General features: G+C 38.9%; 1 protein-coding gene across 11 annotated transcripts in view; it reads left to right on the top strand.

Annotated features, from left to right (window-relative positions):
* Nucleotides 1–12,496, top strand: part of inpp4ab (inositol polyphosphate-4-phosphatase type I Ab) — a 35,957-nt gene that overhangs the window by 8,889 nt on the left and 14,572 nt on the right. For 8 of the 11 annotated variants that reach the window (XM_043242995.1, XM_043242998.1, XM_043242994.1 and 5 more), the window contains exons 2-13: nt 3,709–3,896; nt 3,973–4,017; nt 4,413–4,531; nt 6,163–6,279; nt 6,367–6,446; nt 6,562–6,673; nt 6,776–6,866; nt 7,598–7,745; nt 7,855–7,985; nt 10,891–10,995; nt 11,690–11,798; nt 12,333–12,350. In XM_043242995.1, the coding sequence (XP_043098930.1) occupies nt 3,812–3,896; nt 3,973–4,017; nt 4,413–4,531; nt 6,163–6,279; nt 6,367–6,446; nt 6,562–6,673; nt 6,776–6,866; nt 7,598–7,745; nt 7,855–7,985; nt 10,891–10,995; nt 11,690–11,798; nt 12,333–12,350 (1,160 nt within the window). In that variant the 5' untranslated portion in view covers nt 3,709–3,811. The remainder of the gene's footprint in view (nt 1–3,708; nt 3,897–3,972; nt 4,018–4,412; nt 4,532–6,162; nt 6,280–6,366; nt 6,447–6,561; nt 6,674–6,775; nt 6,867–7,597; nt 7,746–7,854; nt 7,986–10,890; nt 10,996–11,689; nt 11,799–12,332; nt 12,351–12,496) is intronic. The other 3 variants (XM_043242999.1, XM_043242991.1, XM_043242990.1) reach the window with 1 other exon arrangement.

The following is a 12,496-nucleotide window of genomic DNA, read 5'->3' as shown; positions in this document are numbered from 1 at the left end:
GTAATCAAATGTTTCCATATTTGCAATGTATTTGAATGACTTTACTCGCTTTTCCAATATCCACGGGCGCCTGCAAATCATCACGACTTGCCTAAAATAAAATCAATAGACATAAAACAGCTCAAGCATGTCACAATGTTAGTTTAAATGTTTAACCTACATAAATGTGTGCTGTTAGATGCATACCTAACAGAAGCTGAAGCGTGCTCTGCAGGACACGGACGCCGCAGTGTCGTCACTTGCATATTATATTTGAATATTAATTGAACAAATTAAAAAATTGATTGTTAGCCTATAGTTTAAACCTCATAAAATCTCATAAAGGTGCACATAGCATGGTTGTGTGTGTGTGTGTGTGTGTGTGTGTGTGTGTGTGTGTGTGTGTGTGTGTGTGTGTGTGTGTGTGTGTGTGTGTGTGTGTGTGTGTGTGTGTGTGTGTGTGTGTGTGCATTCCAAACGACTACGCAAGTCTGCTCACTCCAAAGTCTTCACTAACAAGGGCATAAGGATGATCACTTTGATTTGGGTAATGTTACACCCTTTTTATATTTAAAAGAGAGAGAGTGTAGTCTAATTTGTTATTATTATTTTTATTATTATCATCATTATTATTATTGTACTGATTAGGAGCCTCAGAGACATGGAGAAATTATATATTTGAAATTATATATTTGTACAATTAAACACATGGCAGTTTATGAGAGAGAACAAAGAAAGTTATGAGCATCTAGCATCTAAAGTGAACGTCTCATGAACATTTTGAAGCAGCAAGAGTGTAGGTAAATGATGACAGTTTTTATTTTTGTGTGAACTATTGCCTTAAATTAAGGCCTTCTGCTATCACCTCAGGTGGATCGAAGAAAACAGAAATATCTCTGACCATTTAAGGAGGTTTAGGGCAGCCAGCTGCATCTTATACCAAGTTCCTCTCTGTTACACATGAAAAATGCTGTGACCAGCAAGAGAGAAGTGAAAAGTGTTTTCACTTCAATTCTCCTTGCCCTCTGCAGGAAACCAACACACTGAAAGGAGACAACTGCTAGTGCTTGTTAAAGCGTTTCTTGCTTTGAAATGACATCGGACTCGTGCAGCACTTCATATTAACTTGGAGGAGTCCGTTAGAATTTGTGTGCCGTTTTCAGCAGGACACATGAAGAAAAAGTGTGTCAGGTTGTCCGTAGGGATTTTCTGAAAAAGCTCTCCCTGTCTTCCTGTTCCAGTTCATGTGACTCATAAATCTGGTGGGGTCTCCAGGACCTATATATGGCACTCGATATTGGTGTTAATGTTTCTTTCTGATCCACTGAGATCAAGAACAAAAAGTTCTTTTACACTTTTATACATAATTAGACTTTTTACTAGGGATTAAGTGAAACGTTTTGTAGAAAAGATGCTTTTTTTTTTTTTTTTTTTTCGTCCCAAAAGAGAAAAAATCTGACTAGAAACTGCTATTTTATCATCCAGCACATGGAACATCTATGTGCCACTGTGGTTGGGTGGTAAAAAAATCCAAATAGTCTGGAAAACTAAGTCTAAGCAAGTATATTCATATACATTCAGAGGAATTGTCTCTTCCTAAGGTAAATCCAGGATCGTTTAATCAAGGATTTTCAATTTTTATGCATCCCTACTTTCATAAGTTGTTTTTCTCATGGATTGAGAAGCTGCAGAGCTGGGTCACCGAGGTTGTGTCAATAGCAAGTGAAAGTTTGCAGCCCACTTGCTTTAATAATCTCCCACAGCAGGTCTTGTTTGTTCTTTCTTTCTGCATTTTAGCAGCAATGAAAGAACAATCCCACAGAGAGTGACAATACCGTAAATCACCATCTCCATGGAGACGACCAGTTGAGCAGAATTTAGGATCATTTCATATTTATGTCAGTTGTCTATACGTAAAATTCTTGATGTTAACAGTTTTATTTGCAAAGGCAGATATTCATGACCTGCATTTTTCTCCCAGTGAGAAGAAGGCTTGAAAAGGGGAATCTCTCTCCTCTTCTCTGTTCTCATGTGTAAAGGACAAGGACACGTGCTTGCAGCTCAACATGCAGTAAACAAGCTGCCACGACATACTGCATCCAAACACACACACACACACCGTTCACCATTCACTGTCTCGTTATCACTGCTGCTTTTGCAGTCTGTTGTTTGTGTGAGAAATGCATTCTGTGGGACCTAGAAATTAATTTGTATAATATGAGTGCATTTTTCGATAGAAATTGTGCTTGAAGTATTTTGACAGGGAAATGTACTTGAGAACCAGAATTTCGTAAATGTACTATTTGGTAGGTTCCCCTTTTGCTTTATACTAAATCTTTATTTATTTCCACGTCTGCATTAAATAAATCCCAGTGTAGTCTTAGACCTTTGGACAGCATTATGTGAATTTCCAAACGGGACATCTATGTGTGTTGGATTTAACATCAGCTCCTCTTGTTCGTGTTTGACTCATAGTGCGATGTGGGCAGACGAGGTTCTGTTCATCAACCGTGTCTGTTAACATTATTAAGTTACCTATATGCCTACTAGAGGCACAGATGATTCATAGAAGGTATTTTAAATGCGTGAAAAATCTACATGGATAAACAGATGCATAGTACTACTTTACATCTATAGGCATACTGTCCTATACCATCTCATAGCTAAGAGTCACTTCTTTAGAGATTTAGTCTTCTACTATTTCTCTTGGGTTTTCAGTCCTTTCTCAAGTCCCCCTCCTCACCGCAATAATGTAAAAAAGGGGATCTTAATATAATATCACCGGCCCTAATCTTCAAGAACATGCTAACTGTTCTCTCTTTGGCTGCAATGATGAGCGCAGAACACTTTTTAGAGTCCCAGCCTCAGAGGAGACAAGTGTGCATTTGTCAGTTTAAGCACAATGAGACAATGAGTTAGTTTTTCAGCGTTTTATGTGCATGCTTTGGATGACTGCACTCAGAAAACTCTATCAGAAGCTTCAGCTGGTTTAAAACGCATGATTTCAGTATCGTAGGCATAATAATAAACCATAGATTTTTTTTTTTTCGCAGAACATCTAAGGAACGAGCTGTAAAGGGACAGCCCTATTCTTCTACCAGCAACTGATTTGCATGCTTAAAAAAAGCGTGTTTCTGCTTCCACTCAAAATAGGTTTTTGCAAAACAATGTAATCAATGATCTGTTGAAACTTGACAGACACATTCTGGGGACACCTGAGATGTGCAAGAGGCCTACTTTTTGTGTTTAAATTTAGCTTATTTAGAAAAAGATAAAAGGAATTAATAAAATATTCATAAGACTAGGAGAAGGTGTATTGGACATGCTTCCTCAGAGCAATGCCATCTGGTCCCCTGGTTTCATCCATTCTGAATGGATCCGCAATACTCTCCCTTTCCAATGAATCGCAAAGTTGAATTTTTCTTGTACTTAAATATTTTAAAAAAAAAATTATATTAGCAATATTCTTTGCTCTGCTTCTGGGGTTGTTAAGTTAAGTGGCTGAAAGGAATTTTATTTCGATTCTGGAAGCTGTGTACTCTTTAACCCTCTATCTCTCTCTCTCTCTCTCTCTCTCTCTCTCTCTCTCTCTCTCTCTCTCTCTCTCTCTCTCTCTCTCTCTCTCTCTCTCTCTCTCTCTCTCTCTCTCTCTCTCTCTCTCTCTCTCTCTCTCTCTCTCTCTCTCTCTCTCTCTCTCTCTCTCTCTCTCTCTCTCTCTCTCTCTCTCAGATAACACAGGAGGAAACGGCCACACAGGAGTGTGTCTGGCTGTGTGTCGGTTTCCACCACTCCTGTTATTGAACTTCAACACACACACAAACATCCTGCCAAAATGTCACGGAGGGAACGGCCATGGTCGGTGTACAGGTCAAACACTTTTGAGCTTTCCTCTGAGATGCTTGGACTAGCATTGGAAGGTACACGGTAGCGATAGTATTACATCTTGTATCACATTTTACTTTGCATTATATAAGGTCTTTCTCTTCTTTGTAGGAAACAGTCAAGATCCAGATGAGCCAGTACTAGAGTTCAGTCTTGGTCAGTCTTGTTTTTTCACATACAAATTGATCTATACTCCGCTAGCAGCCAAGACTGCTGGAGATATAATGGTTCAGCTGACTATCAGATCTGGTCTTTCGACTGTAAATGACACTGAACAGTAGTATAAATATTTCCGTGAGTTCACTGTGTCCTACTGTATGCTTACGTGAAGTTAACCACTAAAGCAGCTGCGTTTGGATTAAGTGACTGCCTCTATCTTTCCCAAGTTGTAAATAAAGTGGTTTAACTGTGGAGGTCTGATTATATCTCTGAGCACCCACAGGTTTTAGCAAATAACACTTGACATAGACCGTAGCTCATTGATATATACAACGCTTCTTGTGGAAAATCTTCACTCTGTCTTGACCCTGAAAGTGAATGTGATTGTATAGTCTGTAGTGAGCTGACCACACCGTCTTTGGACCGAAAACCCAATAGTTTTGTTGCTGTGAGCTGTACCACACCCCCTCAGGCTTTCTGGACCAAACATGCACAGACAGAGATCATTGAGGTGAGCAATTCTTGAATGCAATTTAATTCATTGGGGTGTATTTCTGTTATGGCACTCTTTTCTAATGCTATAAATTATGCAGGTACCCATTTAAGTTCATGAATACTTTATTTATATGAATGTATCATTTGTTTAGCAATATAGTTAAAGATGTAAGCCTGTGGCATCTTATTACAATTTTAACAGCTGTCTATAATCGGTCAACAGATGCCAGTTATACTTTTTCATAAAAATGAGGTGTGCTCTGATTTGCCAGCTATCCTGTGGGATGTGATTGGCCGAATACCCCAAACGTTTGGTGGAAATGTTACGCCCCTTATCATAATATGATGCTGGCACTATGACACCTAAACAGTAAAGCATATTACAAATGAGGCATTCGATGCATCTAGAGGAGACATAATTACTGATTATCATGACTTAGTACTGTCTTATTACCCGTTATGTAGTATCTCACCATGTCTGCATTTGGAGAAACAACAAACGACAACAGTTGCAGATTATTTTAATTAGAAAATGTAACTTACTTACTTAAAAGTTGGGAGTCAGAAGCGCCAGACTGTCCTTGCACAGTTAGAATTGCCCCATAACCTCTGTGTACTGCCAGCATAGGCTGCTCCCAGGTTCAGGAAATAATCCTCTGTAAATGTAGATGTTGTAGATACAATACAACTTAACCACAAAGAAAGTAGTTTCACAATGACACCCACATGAAAACACGCCCCCAGTCTGTGATGTCACAAAGTGGGGGTGTGTTTAAACAAGCCCTTTTAAGGGGAGGGGGCTGTACAAGTCTTTTATACAGTCTTTTATAAAAGAATATCTTATAAAGAATATTGAGACTTTAGTCTTTGAAACGGATCTTCTTTAGCTTGTAACACTCTCAATGGAAGATTTTGAATTGCATCATATGACCCCAATAAATATAAATGGCGTATGGTTTCTGTGAATATTAAGTCGCAAAAATACTATTTAAATATAAATATGAATGTAAATGCATATGTTTGTAGTAAACAAAATCGCGTTTCTGCATCAAACTGAAGCACACATGATGCTCGCAGTGTTTTCAGCCTCTGCCGCCTCGATATATGACAACATGAACACACAAACTTAATCTCTAGAACTGCTATAGGAGTCACTTCATGAGCATTTTAACATTTTCTTTTGAGAAAACGGTCAACAAATCAAATACAATAAGAAATCTAAGGTTTCCACAGCAACTTGACAAAATAAGAATTTGGTATAATGTATTGCTTAAGTGATACCATTACTACTAGTAGTAATAATAATAAAATTATTACTGCAGAAAAATTATTTACCATAAAAATTCTAGTCAATTCATGTGTTTTTATTTTTGTTAACTTATTATTTTTACTTTTTTATTAAGAGCAGAGTCTAATATTTATTTTGGGCTACAAACTCGGGTAAAACATGGTTTCTTTTGCCATGGGCTGTAGAAGAAGCATCAAGATGAAATGAAGGACACGATAATCACATAATTATTATTTATTATTTATTTTGTCCAGCCCTAGTGTTTAGTAACTTGTGATCAGGTTTTTTTCTGTCATTTATGGAACAATGTGGAGTGAATGACTAATAGAAAAACAAATGGTTTGACCTCTGTTTTGCAGGGTACAAGTAATCCCATGTTTCTCAGCAGTGTGGCTTTTTTCCAAGACTCCCACATTAACCAGCACACACAGGTCAAGCTCTCCGTGTATGATGTAAAAGATCGCTCACAAGGAACGGTGAGATGCACACCACGCACAACAATTGAGAAGAACGGCTCTGATTCTGCTATTTTGTCTTTATCTTTTGTTTTTCACAATTTTTAGATGTACCTTCTGGGCTCAGCGATGTTTCCAGTAAAGGATCTTCTGCTGGAAAAGAACCACAGACTAAACTTGCCTCTCAGGTGATCCACCAGTTATGACAATTCCTAGATGAGTGCCTAGAAGTGGTTTATTGCTGAAAAGGATGCAGGCGTATGCAGTTTGAGCATATTGACATCTGTTGTTCCCTTTCCTCAGGTCAGCAGAAAACAAGCATGTGGGTAGTATTACAGTCATTGCTTGGCAGCTAGAGGAGAAGAGAGAACAGCATACACCAATCAAACAACTACAAGACACCATCAATGGCAGGGTGAGCCTACCATGCCCCGGTGACCCAACTAACAGCATGTTTGTTCACTACCTTTTTACTCATTCTGACATGTTTTTGCTCTATTGTGTGCCGTTGCTGCAGACTGTCCTCCCCGTGGATGAGAGTCTGACAGAATCTGTGGGTGTCCGAGCGAAATACGCCTCTCTGTGGAAAGACTCTTTTCTACGATCTGGTAAAAATGTCATCCTCTAGAAGAATGGCTTATTTTTCACACCGTAAGACTTATTCGTTGTGATGGAAATGCAGTGTATGGGCAAATGTGTGTGGCATTGATTTCGTGCTCTAAACATCATTTTGGCTTCAGCTAGGACTTCACAGGGAGTATTGAGGAGCATTATAAGGGCTGCTTGCTTTGGAAAAAAAAGCACTCCCTTTCCAATGAATTTGTTCAGTGGACAGCTCTTTCTAAAATGATTGTATGAGCTTTTAAATGGCTGGGACTCAGCAACTGATGGCTAATAATTGAAACTTTAGGCTCAATATGACACCAGTTAAAATGTATAAATGTATCTGTAACATAAAAAAATATTACGATAAGTGGCGTTTTCAATATTTACTGTATATAAAATATATCCTACACTTTTGAACAGTTATGATGAGTAATATATACAGTATAAATATGCTTCCTCAGTCTTGGAAAGCATTATACTAACTTGATACATGTTGCTTAATGTCTTCTTGGGGAAATATTGACAAAAACATGGCTGGAACTAAGAATAATGAATGATAATTATGTTTTATTGTTGTAATAATGCTTTTCCCGAGCTAAATTCCATTTTTATTGACAGAAGTGAAATCCAGGACCTAGTCATAATATCATAAATGCACGCAAATACAGTTTTAATGCTACAGCCTGGCACAATTGATTTCTCTTTATGGTTTAATTTTATTTCTGTGTCTCAGTGTTTGGTGGCACCATGTCCCGTATGTACCGTTTTCCAACCACTGATGGGAATCATTTACGTATCCTGGAACAGATGGCTGAGAGTGTCCTGTCACTTAACATCCCACGACAGTTCGTCAAACTCTTACTGGAAGAGGATTCCTCCAGGTGTTCATCATAATCTAAAGACGTATACATGCACACGATGACCATTTTGGTGGCATGAGTATATATATAGAGCATTCCTTAACATGATTGTATGTTTTGATGTTCGTAGAGTATCTGAGCTGGAGGAGTTAGGGGAGTTATCACCATGTTGGGAGAATCTTAGGCGGCAAATCGTGACGCAGTACCAGAGCATCCTTCAGACCTATCAGGATACACTCACAGACCTGCACGACTACAAAGGTGAGTCTCCATTTGGAGGTTGCAAACGGGAGTTTTTCCTGTTGTTACACACTTCATTTCTGATCTATCAAATCTGTTATATACGTTCTATACACGTTTAAAACGTGCAAAAGGAACACGTGATCGTTGAATAGGATCCAAAGATTTGAGAGAAAACTAGGATTCAAAATTTTATATAAAATTGGTAAATGCATTTGAATATTTAAAAAAAAAAAAATTCACTATTTCTAGGTCTATAATAAAATAATTCTTAAATCATAACTTGAAATCGAATAACATGATTATCAGGACTCGCATTAGTGAAATTCCATGCAAGATGAAATGCATCAAGTCATATTTACATTCATGCATTTTTTTTAACCTTTTTTTTTTCCTCAGTTTTTTGGCTCATGTATTTGGTGCAGATGCTGATATTAATATGGCTAAAATGTAAGATGAAATTGTGATAGCTTGTAAATCAATATACTATACTAGCAGTATAGCAGATTACTTTTCAGATTCAAAACATATATTATATAACATATTTATTATTGCTGACGTAATGGGGTCCCACCTGGGAATCCAATCACCTTTTAGCTTAGAAGAAAAGGCCATTGAAACTTGCAGAGTGGAATTTGCCACTCTCCTATACATAGGGGTGTTTAAGTTGGCCGCATGCAACCACTTCAGCTTTCTGCTTCTGAGCCAGTCGCTTCTGGAGCTGCAACAAAGAAGAAACATTGAACTGCAGGAGATTTTCAGTTGTGATCTTCATTTGCAATTCAGCAGTGAGATCACCCGAGGCTTGCACATTGTGTGCCGCTGTCCTTCCCCTTTCTACAGCTGCACGGTTGTTGAGAGTGTACTTGAGGGTGCGGTAGTTTCCTTGCATCCGAAGATGGAAGCGATCGCCGTCTCATGTGCCTGGGCCATAAACATGCTGAGACGGCTTTTGTAGATGATTCATGCCCACACTGCGAGCGCATGTCTATTGCATCACTAATGTCATGGCTCTTATTGTAAGGCTAACCTCGCCTGCTACCCAACCCAGTTTGTCGGGTTGGAGAGGGAGACCGAGGTTCACGGTCAGGAATGTTCCGCCGGTCCAGTCCACACGGACTTCCGATCCCTCCCAGCGTTGCCCCTCGTGGAGCTCCTGAGAGGTGATGCCAAGCCAAGGCACTCAAAAAGCTGCACAAGAGGTTGTTCTGACCCAAGGATGATTCAGGAACTACGCACAGTAAATGACTTCACTCTATGGGCTGCCCATAGATGAAAAACATTGTTCTTCTGGAGATACTGACATCTGCTCTCCCCACCCTCAGGGGAGGGCCGAGAACTCTTTCCACCTCTGTCACCCCACCCATTTAATAAGAGCAATTTTCCATATCTCTGCATGCTGAGATTGAGGTCCTATTGACGAAGGGCGCAATAGAGCCTTTCCTTCAAACTGAGAAGAAAGTGGGATTTTAGACTCTTTTTAACTGTACCCAGGAAGAACAGTGTGTTACGGGCAATCCTGGATTTGCAAGTCCTGAATCGATCCCTTCTTCTAATGGAGAAACGCATCCTGCGTATGGTTTCAAGGACCTTCCCTTTGGGCTTTCCCTGTCTCCCTGTGTCTTTACCAATGTAGCGAAGGGTGCCCTGGCCCTGGTTTGGGAGAAGGCTGGCTGGATGACTGGCTTATATTAGCTCACTCGCAAGAATCTGGTGCTAACGGCAAATCAGTTGCTGGCAGTACTGTTTGCTCTTCGCCGGTTTTGAACTCTACTGCAAGTCAAGCATGTGCTGGTCCGACATGCTTTTACAACAACTCATCCTCCCTAATTGGTGTTCTTCTCTCCAAGGGCATTGGGATGGTTACGTATTGAGCCTTCATTTTTGTCTTGACACACTTGCTTGTCAGCATTTGTAACACAGTTCAGGTTGTGGCGTTTTCCATTGGGACCGATCTTTGTTACTTGTGTAACCCTTGCTCCCTGAAGGAGGGAACGGAGATGTTACGTTACAGAATGTTATTGTATTGTTTTGTGCTTCGCTCTCTGCTCTATTATTTCAGGTTATTAGTGGTTCTATTCATTCCTCGCCACTTCTGCTTGTTGCTTGCCTCGCATTCCAGTCACTCCGCTCTCCTGATTGTTTGTCTTTCATATCAGTACTTCAACGAATCCCATTATTCTGCTCTTCAGGTTTGTTTATATTCTGATTCATTGCTCGGACTTCAACCAACATCCATTCTCCAGCTGGCATTAAAAAGGCAGAGTTCAGGGACTAATGGGCAGTCTTGAGATTCACTTTGCTCAATATGCTGGTAATGTTAGTGGATGAAAGACTGGTTTAGGGAAGTAAGCCACGTGGTATACATTTCAACAGCAATCTTGAACTGCACTGAATTGTCTGGATGTGACTCAGCTTCTCAGCATAAATCTGAATGAGTGGTTGCACGCCACCATCTTATATACCCTTATGTACTCACCTATGTTGCCAGTTGGTACCCCATGACGTCAGTCAATGATGTAACATCTCCGTTTCCTCCTTTAAGGAACAAAGATTAGACAAGTAACCAACACAATCTCATTTGTTACAAACACATTTTTGGACAAATAAGTTGCTTCAGTCCAATAATCAGTTAAGATTTCACCACAATAAGACTTGAGTACCATGTATACAAGTATAGATTGTCAATTAGACAACAGAATCGATTTATTAGATATAACATATTTTTCAGCAAAGTTTTAAATGTTGATTTTTAGAAATGTATAGGATTAAACCGGCAGAAAAAATACATTCAGATGACCCAGAAACCTATGAAAGATTCTCCAGTGACCTGAAAGACTAAAAATGGTAGACATGTCTACCCTGTTTGAATGATAGTGGTATCAAGAGATTTCTTTCTCTCTCCATGTCTCTCTGTGTCTTACAGGTCCATCATTTAAAGCCAGTAATCTGAAAGCAGAGAGGAAATTGGAATTCATGCCTACCAACCTTCATGTGCAGAGAATGAGGGTTCAGGATGAGTCTGGCTGTGGTTAGAGATCTTTCATTCATTCTGTGTTTTTATTTCATTAGTTATCCTATTCCCCTTTTTGTTATTTCCCTCTGTTTGAAATGGTTTTGTCACTGCTTTATATTCTTGTTAGTCACTTTGCTGTGTGTGCTTTTTACTGAGTCAATCCCAGCAGGCAGTAACAGGTCTGCTACTGCACAAATAACATTTATATAAAACAATCCCCATATATAAGATGGCATTTCCCTGTGTCAGATCTATACAGGTGGAGCTGGGGATGGTGGAGGGTTTGTGAAACAAGTTGCAACTGCTAGAGCACGTGTTTCTAGCCAAGTGTCATCAGTGACCTCATTATTCACAATGTGACTTCTTGGGACTTTTCCCCCCTGTAATTGTAACTTATTTCAAATTATCACCAAAACTTTGTTTTTTGTTTTACAAATGTATGTCTTGGATTGCTACTTTATATTTCCTGACTTTATACTGTGACTTTATACATCCTATTATAGGTTTATATATCTCAGCTTTATATCTGCAACTCTTTTCTTATTTTTAAGCTCATTTAGCAGTTTTAAAAGCATTGAGGTCCAAAGTAGGATGAGATGCATGTCTGGGGTCGCTATCATTCAATTATTTTTAAATGGTTACAATAATTACATATTAAGAACTTAATTGTTCACATTGTGACATGAATATGTGTGTTTTATGTATGTAGATCACACCTATGATGTGGTAACGATCGGGGCCCCAGCAGCTCACTGCCAGGGTTTCAAACACGGTGGTTTGCGGAAACTATTGCAGAAATTTGAGGAGGCAAAAAAAGTGTAAGTCATGTGCGAAACTTTTGAAAAATTTTGAAAATATGCAGCATATGAACTGAGCAAACTGCACATGTGTATGCATGAAAGAAAAGCTATCATGTGGCTTAAGTTTGTGGTACTGACCAAAGAACACAGATGGCAGTTTAGATCTGTTTTGTAAAACGGCTGTCTGGTACTTTCGCTTAAGTAAATTTGATCGGTTTCCTTTTTGCTGTAATATGTTCACAGGAAAGAAATGTGTATGAATTCATTCATTAAGGATAAAACTTTCACAAAACATTCAATAACACACTACCAGCTTTCTAGCTAGCTTTCTAGCTACTGTTTTTATAATTGTACTGTACATTTTGCCTATTAATAATGTAGAATGTATATTCTACTTTCAATATCATTGCTATCATTAGTGTTTGTCACCTTCTGGGCTGCTTTTGGTTATGTGTTGGTTTGCTAGTGTTACATCAGGAGTAGTTTCCTTTTTAAGATACACTCTTAGTTTATTTTTCATACGTTTTAATTGCATTTTTGCTTTCTAATCAGCATTTATGAGGAGGAATGGTGAGTTAGTTTGAACTTATTTTTTTGTTTGTTTGTTTTTTGTGCTATTTACTGCATGACGTCTCTGATTTAAAGCCTAGTGAGCTGCAGCATTCTAACCAGAGCTTATTTAATGCATTTCGGGGTTGTCTTCAATGTTGTCGTAA

This window comes from Puntigrus tetrazona, chromosome 6, assembly GCF_018831695.1.
Source record: "Puntigrus tetrazona isolate hp1 chromosome 6, ASM1883169v1, whole genome shotgun sequence".
In the NCBI taxonomy this organism is placed as follows: Eukaryota; Metazoa; Chordata; class Actinopteri; order Cypriniformes; family Cyprinidae; genus Puntigrus; species Puntigrus tetrazona.
This window is presented reverse-complemented; position numbering and strand designations above follow the sequence as displayed.